The sequence below is a fragment of the Myodes glareolus genome, chromosome 6 (assembly GCF_982192425.1).
Source record: "Myodes glareolus chromosome 6, mMyoGla1.1, whole genome shotgun sequence".
Classification (NCBI taxonomy): Eukaryota; Metazoa; Chordata; class Mammalia; order Rodentia; family Cricetidae; genus Myodes; species Myodes glareolus.
In genome coordinates this window covers 91708841-91718118 of record NC_142031.1, presented here as the reverse complement: position 1 = coordinate 91718118, position 9278 = coordinate 91708841, and the positions used below count along the sequence as shown (strand labels likewise).

Sequence of the window (9278 nt, the reverse complement as noted above, 5' to 3'; positions counted from 1 at the left end):
ATCGATTAGTTTGTGACACACACTGCCCAGTGGTAGGTTCATCCTCAGGCCTGACTCTACAGTTTTCCTGTACTGTGGTTTGTGATTTGAGCTCTCTAATATGAAATTCTGCTGGGACATTTTGTCAGACCCAAGGCATAGCATCTAACTTTTAATTAGATGTTAAATATAACTTTTAATTATATTTCCAAGTAATTAAAAAGACTCTGTCATGGGTCTGGAGAGATGGCTCAGAGGTAAAGATCACTGGCTGATCTTCCTGCAGTCCTGAGTTCAATTCCCAGCAACCACATGGTGGCTCACAACTGTCTGTAATGAGATCCAGTCCTTCTCACAGAACCAACTGTATGAGCAGCCTTCCCTGAACAAGAGCTTCTACTCTGCCCTCCCTGTCCCCACCATTACCGTATTTTGCTCCATTTTCCAATTAATACTTAGTGCCGCGATTTGTCTGTATCCTTCTATACCAGTAAGGTCCCAAGAGCAGTTTTTATTTGCTTCCATAATCCTAGCACCTAATACCTGACACGTGCTCACTACAAGTATGTTAAATGGATGTTAATTCACAGATACCCTTGTCTTCTAGCCAATTGAGATTTCCTGTTGCATGTTTAGGCTTGCCTCCCAGAATCTAAAGACACTCCCTAGGCTATTGCCAGGACCTTAGAATCTTGCGCAGATGGTGCACTTAGTATGAAAGGTTTTTAATGAGTTATAAACATCAAACGCCCAGTACCTAAGGTTTGAGGGTCCATTGGAATCAAGTTTGGCTGATTTGTTTTTCAGTAGCCTCTTCTTTCCTTGGCTCTGCTTTTGACATTTCCATTTTCTTTGGTCCACAAGACAGTGAGTGTAGTACCGGAAGCTGCCTGAGTGACAGGAAGGCCACTTCCGCCAACCTGAGAGCAGAGTAGGTCGCACTGATTGTTCTAGATCATTATGAGCTGTTGTTAATCTTTTACTGTGAGTTAAACTTCATATATAATGTGTGAACAAGGATCAGAGTCTGGAGGCTCTGAGAACACCCCAGTGGGCTGACTTCCCCTAGTACTGCTTCCCATCCTCGTGGCTTATCCCCTTGAGCCCCACTCTGCCAGCTGGTTTTCTCTCCTATTTGAACAGCCCTAGAAAATTTGCTGGATCCCCACCTTTTTTGGTCCCCCCCTAAATCTTTTCACTTGGGATTGAAAAGTTTTTCTTTGCTTGCTTGCTTTTAAAATCACCACGTGGTGTTTTGCTGTCAGTCTTTCAGTGAAACAAGAAAGTTAGATTTTACCTGGGAACTGTAAGCCAGGATATCGAGTGTTTCTGACTATTCAGATGGATTGGTGACCCTTTCTGTGGAGTTTAAATTATGTGAGGTAGGAAACATAAATACAGTTAAAAAATTATTTGTCTCATCTCAAGGCCTTTATTTGTCTGTAGGGTTCTTTTTCCCCCAAATTGTACATTGATTGACAACATTTTTGATATGTGAATTAGTACTTACATTTTTTCTCATTTAATTCTAAATATAAAATTGGGTCGACAGCGTAAGGTTTTGGTTCAGGAGCTACCAAACAGGAGGCAAAGCAACTGGCAGCTAAAGAGGCATATCAGAAGCTTTCAGAGAAGAGCTCAATGGTATGTGCTGTCGGTTATTGTAATTTGTACACTTACGATTGCCTCTGAAATTGGCTTCAGATTAAATTGTTTGCATAATGCAGGCATTTGCCAATTGCATAACAAATGATTCCTCCAATCTATGATTTGCCATTGTTTGTGATTGTGGACTGGGTGGGTATGAAGAGAATATGGGCGGTAGCATGTGTCCAGGGATGAGCCACCGTAGAGAAGGAGGTTAGCTGCTATAAGCCTGCTAAGGGCTGCCCCTTCTCTTCAGAGAGCTGACAGAGCATCCTCTGGTCCAACCACATCTTCATCCAGTGGCCTCTCTAGCAGCTCATCTATAACAAGCAATTTGTGAATTTCGGGAGCCAGTGTGCTATACACATGTATACACAGGTATGCCACTGTGTGTATTCCAGATACTGAACACTGAGATGCAGCCTTTGTTGGCCCTGAGTGGATTTAGTCTTTCATTGGACCAGTCTTTCCTTGCTGTTCTCCCAGACTTACTTTTTATAATGGGGATTTTCCTTTGCTTGTTTGTATGCTGTAATAATTGTTTTATAAAGACTCAGAGCTGAAAGTTCTCCTTTGCTTCTCAAAGCACTTTGGACTTTTGAGTGGTGTTGACTATTAAGACTCTGGGAACTCCTGAGGTAGGCCTGGAAGAATTTTGGATTATGAGATGGCCATGAGCCAACAGGGACTTGAACACCCCCCACCATCAACACCAGGAACTCAGGCTTCTGCCAAATATTTCCTGTCATGAAGAATGGTATGATCTGAAGTTGAGTCAAAATAAATCTCCTCTGCTTCAAGTTGCAACTGTTGGATTTTTAATGGTAATAAAAGTAGCTAACAGAGTGTTTATAGAAGCCACGGCAACAAGAAGTACCCATAATGCCTTCAAAAAGAGAATGGATTTAATTTATTTTTGCATATTGGAGAACAAATGAACTGAGGTGAAATGTAGTAGCAGTATAGCTGTAATTGTAAGTATAATTAACAGCATAATTGTAAGTAAACAAAAGTTTAAAAATGTGTACAGAAGGAAGCATTCACATAACATTCCAGAACATATAAGCGAAATCATTTAAAAAAAATTTGGGCACTAAACAAATATGGTGAGATGGAAAACGTAGATAAAGGGGGAGCCACACTAGATTTCCAAGTGGTTGGCTGAGAAGAGGGGAGGGGATTATGTGGTCAGAAAGGAAGAATCTCAAATAGTCTTTTTTTTCAACTTTTTTTATTGGTTTTTATTGAGCTCTACATTTTTCTCTGCTCCCCTCTCTGCCTCTCCTCTCCCCACTTCAATCCTCCCCCAAGGTCCCCATGCTTCCAATTTACTCAGGAGATCTTGTCTTCTAATTTCTACTTCCCATGTCTATGTAAGTCTCTCTTAGTGTCCTCATTGTTGTCTAAGTTCTCTGGGATTGTGGTTTGTAGGCTGGCTTTCTTTGCTTTATGTTTAAAAATCACCTATGAGTGAGTACATGATAGTTGTCTTTCTGTGTACAATTAGTCTTTTTATCTTAAGTGCCTTCTGTATCTATTATAACAAAGCCTTGAAGAAAGATGGCTGTGCTGTTGGCAGGGCTAGGAACAGGAAGCTGTTCACTGGACTGGCAAGATCACTTCCTATAGAACAGAGGGCTTGGAAATTACACTGAAGAGACTTCCAAGCACGTGAAAGATTTGGAAGAGTAGGGAGAACAGCTGGGCTGGGTAAGGGGCAGAGCAAACTGCAAAGAATGCACACAGGGAACACTGGGCAGAGAAGACGTTAGCCCCAATGGCGGCAGGAAATGCTGGAAGATAACGTGGACTGCACCCCTGGAGACCTTGAGGGTCTGTCTACACTTCCGGCAGCGCATCACCATTACAAAACTCATGTCATTTTACAGTTTTTACAGCGATCCAAATGTGGGCCGCCAGCGATGAGCAGCAATAAGAGAAGCACTTCTAGGAGGTGTGTAGCCTTTTCTTTAAGTAGTCATAAAAGCATGGGGTTTGTTTGCCGCCTCCAAGTGCAGCAAGGCAAGGTTCATCATTGGATGCTGAACTAGAGTGAGAAAGGCTGCAAAGAAAAAATCTGCAGAAGTTTAAACACGTGGCCATACACCTCTCCAGCAGAGACCACAATAATCACAACAATGCGATCCAATCTATCATCACCTCATGATGTGCGGCTCCCAATGTCATATCAGAATTAGTTTTGTCCCAAATTCATAACCCAGTTACAATCATGAGGAAATTATTAGGCAAATCCTGAATGAGGTTATTCTATATTTGTTTTCTTTGAAAAAACAATTTAACACACACATACACACAGAAATTGGAGGAACTATTTCTTTGTTTGTTTTTTGTTTTTTAAAATCTTTTGTTTAATATTTATTTATTCATTCATTATGTACACATTGTTCTACCTGCATATATGCCTACATGCCAGAAGAGGGTATGAGATCTCATTATATATGGTTATGAGCCACCATGTAGTTGCTGGGAATTGAACTCAGGACCTCTGGAAGAGCACTTGCTCTTAACCTCTGAACCATCTCTCCAGCTCCCTCCCCCCCCCTTTTTTTGAGACAGGGTTTCTCTGTGTAGCCCTGGTGCTCACTTTGCAGACCAGGCTGGCTTTGAACTCATAGAGATCTGCCTGCCTCTGCCTCTCAGGTGGAAGTATTTTTTTAATAAATGTTTATTTCTGTCTATCCATGTCTTTGTGAGTGCAGTAACAGTAAATGCCAAATGAAGGCACTGGACCCCCTGAAGCTGGAGTTACAGAGAAAGGAGAAAAAGAAAGGACCCATGATGTTAACCCTTGGCAAATATAGGCAGAGATATATTTTTCAATATTTTTCTAAGTGGAATGAAATCTCTTTAAAACAAACTAACATTATCAGCATTAATGAATGAAGATATATTTAAGATATTTAAGATAATACCAAATAATGTGGCCAGTGAGAGTATAGCATTTTACCCTTCCGTTAATGATATTTTCTTTTATTAGTTCTTTTTTTATTACTTTACAAATAATACCAATCAAAATTAGTACTTCCTCCTCTCCTCCCACTTCCCTCCTGCTAGCCAACTCACCATCCCCCCTCCCCATCCAGTCCTAAGAGAGGGCAGGGTACCCTGCCCTGTAGGAAGTCCAAGGCCTTCCTTCCCCATCCAGGCTTAGGAAGGTGTGCATCCACATAGAATAGGATCCCAAAAAGCCAGTAAATGCAGTAGAGACAAATCCCAGAGTCATTGTCATTGGCTTCAAAGTCTGCTCCAATTGTCAGCCACATTCAGAGGGTCCAGTTTGATCCCATGCTCATTTAGTCCCATTCTAGCTGGATTTGGTGAACTCCCATTAGCTCAGGCACAGTGTTTCAGTGGGTGAAACCCTCGTATCCTGACTTCCTTGCTCATATTCTACCTCATTCTGTTCTTCAACAGGACCTTGGGAGTTCAGTCCAGTGCTCCGATGGGGATCTCTGTCTCTATCTCCATCCATCGCCTGAAGAAGGTTCTATGGTGATATTCGAGATAGTCATCAGTCTGACTACAGGACAAGGCCAATTCAGGCATCCTCTCCTCCACCGACCAGGGTCCTACTGGGGTCATCCCCGTGGACTTCTGGGAACCCCTTCAGAGCCAAGCCTCTTGCCAACCCCAAAATGGCTCCCTCAATTAAAATATCTCTTTCCCTGCTCCCATATCCGTCCTTTCTCCATCTCAACCATCCAACTCCCCTAAGCTCTCCCCAACCCTCCCCTTCTCCCATCTCTCTCCTGCTCTCTCCTTTCTCCCACCACGTCCCCACCCCCCATGCTCCCAACTTAGTCTGGCACTCTTGTCTGCTTCAAATTTCATTATTTGCAGATGATATGATAGTGTGCATAAGTGACCCCAAAAACTCTACCAGAGTACTCCTACAGCTGATAAATACCTTCAGTGGTGTGGAAGGATACAAGATCAACTAAAAAAAAAAATCAGTAGCCCTCCTATACACAAAGGATAGAGAAGCAGAGAGGGAAATCAGAGAAACTTCACCTTTTACAATAGCCACAAATAGCATATAGTATCTTGGGGTAACACTAATGAAGGAAGTGAGAGATCCTTTGACAAGAACTTTAAGTCTTTGAAGAAAGAAATCGAAGAGGATACCAGAAAATGGAAATATCTCCCATGCTCTAGGATAGGTAGGATCAACATAGTAAAAATGGCAATCCTACCAAGGGCAATCTACAGATTCAATCCAATCCCCATCAAAATCCCAACAAAATTCTTCATAGACCTTGAGAGAATAATAATCAACTTTATATGGAAAAACAAAAAACTCAGGACAGCCAAAACAGTCCCGTACAATAAAGGAACTTCCAGAGGCATTAACCATCCCTGACATCAAACTCTATTATAGAGCTACAATAATGAAAACAGCTTGGTATTGGCATAAAAACAGAGACTTTGACCAAGGGAATCGAATTGAAGAACTGGATGTTAATCCTCACACCTATGAACACCTGAGTTTTGACAAAAGAGCTAAAATTATACAATGGAAGAAAGAAAACATCTTCAACAAATGGTGCTGGCATAACCGGATGTCAGCCTGTAGAAGAATGAAAATAGATCCATATCTATCACCATGCACAAAACTCAAGTCCAAATGGATTAAAGACCTCAATATAAATCCAACCACACTGAACCTGATAGAAGAGAAAGTGGGAAGTAGCCTGCAATACATGGGCACAGGAGACGACTTCCTATGTATAACCCCAGTAGCACAGACAATAAGAACAACAATGAATAAATGGGGCCTCCTGAAACTGAGAAGCTTCTGTAAAGCTAAGGACACAGTCATTAAGACAAAAAGGTAACCTACTGAATGGAAGATGATCTCCACCAACCCTACATCAGACAAAGGTCTGAACTCCAAACTTTATAAAGAACTCAAGAAAGTAGACATTAAAATTCTAAATAACCCAATTAAAAAATGTGGTACTGAACTGAACAGAGAATTCTCAACAGAAGAAATTCAAATGGCCAAAAGATACTTAAGGACATGTTCAACTTTCTTAACTATCAGGGAAATGCAAATCAAAACAACTTTGAGATACCATCTTACACCTGTCAGAATGGCTAAAATCTAAAACACCAATGATAGCCTGTGCTAGAGAGGATATGGATTAAGGGGAACACTCATCCATTGCTGGTGGGAATGCAAACTTGTGCAACCACTTTGGAAATCAGTGTGGCAGTTTCTCAGAAAATTGGGAGTCAACCTACCTCAGGATCCAGCAATACCACTCTTGGGAATATACCCAAGAGATGCCCAATCATGCTACAAAAGCATTTGCTCAACCATGTTCATAGCAGCATTATTTCTAATAGCCAGAACCTGGAAACAACCTAGATGCCCCTCAATGGAAGAATGGATAAAGAAAGTGTGGCATATCTACACATTATATACTACTCAGCAGTAAAAAACAATGACATCTTGAATTTTGCTTGCAAATGGATGGAAATAGAAAATATTATCCTGAGTGAGATAACCCAGACCCCAAAATATGAATATGATGTGTACTCACTCATTAGTATATTCTAGCCATAAACAAAGAACATTGAGCCTATAGTTCATGATCCTAGAGAAGTTAAGTAATAAGGTGAGCCCAAAGAAAAACATAAATAGATCCTCCTGGAAATTGGAAGCAGACATTAATCATATTTTCACATGTTGTAATAAGAATATTATCTCTTAGCATCTTTTATTTACTTCTGAAGATATATCTCCTCAGTCTCCAAAAACCTGGAAATAAGAAGTATCTTCTTAACTACATCAACAGTGGGAGCAAAGTAGAACCTCACTTGCTAATTCCAAGTCCAGCTTTTAAAAAAAAAATTTTATCTAGTTGCTTCACTAGAATTTTTACCACCAAATAAACATACCATTTCTACTAAACAGACCAAACATACCATTTCTACTAAATATACCTACAAAACAAACACACACACATATATAACAACATGTGAACTTAACATAAAATTATATCAAATATATTCACAATATGTACATACACACATATAGATGTATATGTATGGCTAGTTGCATAATTTGTGGGACCCAATTTGAAATAAAATGTAAGGTGCTTTTTAAATGGCAAAGTGTGGGACATGCTTGAGAATGTTCTAGTACAACCATACAGGCTGCATGCCCGTAAAGGAAACCTGCATAACATATCTACATGTGACATGAGTATCCTGAATGTCAGCTTCTTCACATCATCATCTGCAGACTCACTAGAAAGACTTACATCATCCATTCTCCACTTGAGTGTTCACCAAAGCATGGGGCTCTTTGGCACATTAATATTTAATATAAAAGAAACTATTTTCATTCAGTATTAATTCTCATAACTTTTTAACTCTAACATAGACCAGAATGAGGAGATTGTGTGTAACATTAAGTGGTTTTAGCAAAGAATATTTTACCTTTATTGTTACACCTATCCCTTCTGTTTTTTGTTTCTTTGGCTGGATAAATCTACAGTGAATTTCAGGCATTACAGTGTTTTAGCTCTAAATATTTAAAGGTTAATTGTAACAGACAAGTTCTTTGTAATATTAACAAAGCCACATGTCCCTGTTACTCAGACAAACAAAGAAATACAATTATCACATTAGTCTTGATCAATCGTACAACCTCAAGACTGTCTTTGTACAGTTGCTTAAAATCAGGAGGATTCAGGGTTACATTTGGTTACATTGTCTTTTCTTTTGCTCTGAGATGTTCTTCCATTCAGCCAAGATCATCAGAATATCAGATGTACTAGGTCGTTCCTTGGGTTCCTTCAAGAGCAATCTCCTTAGAAGGTTTTTCTGCAATTATAAATAAGAGTCAGTACTAAGAAAGAAGACAGTGGAGAAAATAAAACCAATGACTTTCAAATGCTTACTTCTTTGTTGTCAAATGTATCATCAGGGAAGATGCCGTCTCTTAGCTTTTGGAAAAACTGAAATACAACAAATAGATGTATTTACTAAGAAACAATTTATATGGGAAGAAAAACTAAATACACTAATGACTAGAGATATATTAAATCTAGAATAGTTCTTAAATTTAGGACTCTTTAGTCAAGAAGCAAGCAGAACTCCCCTCCCTGAGCCTACCCCGATCTGATAACCATCCTTAACATCCATGCTCTGAAGGGCTAAGTGCAGGAGGCCCACCATTTCCCTTCTGTTCTGGATGCTAGGCAGTGCATCGTTTCATCGTCCCTACTTTAGGGAAGATAAGGTTGTTTTGACTCCAGGCAAATCCCTCTCTGAGCTTGCAACTAGGGTATCTGGAGTCTGCGGTCTCCAATGCTGCCCCACCACCTACCCACCAACACCAAAAGCCCAAACGCTTTCCTCAGTGTAGCCAAACCTGTCTTCCCGGCCCCATCAATCATTGGCTTCAGATAAAACCACCTTGCCTGCTATTCCCAACACACACTGCACATTTGTACCTCCATGCTGGGGTTACATGCTTTCTATTTCAGACTATTAGAATGAACTAATCCAGGTTGTCTTCTGACCTCCATAGACATGCCATAGCATGTGGACACATGCACATATTTGTGTGTGCGTGTGTGTGTCTGTGTGTGTATACGTGTGTGTGCACAAATACCCTT

General features: G+C 40.3%; 1 protein-coding gene across 2 annotated transcripts in view; it reads right to left on the bottom strand.

Annotated features, from left to right (window-relative positions):
* Nucleotides 1-5903: 5903 nt before the first annotated feature.
* The window catches only part of LOC148121887 (interferon-induced, double-stranded RNA-activated protein kinase-like), a 56851-nt gene continuing 53476 nt past the window's right edge, over nucleotides 5904-9278 (bottom strand). For both annotated transcript variants that reach the window (XM_087907338.1, XM_087907339.1), the window contains 2 exons: nucleotides 8559-8615; nucleotides 5904-8481 (listed from right to left, as the gene is read on the bottom strand). In XM_087907338.1, the coding sequence (XP_087763464.1) occupies nucleotides 8353-8481; nucleotides 8559-8615 (186 nt within the window). In that variant the 3' untranslated portion in view covers nucleotides 5904-8352. The remainder of the gene's footprint in view (nucleotides 8482-8558; nucleotides 8616-9278) is intronic.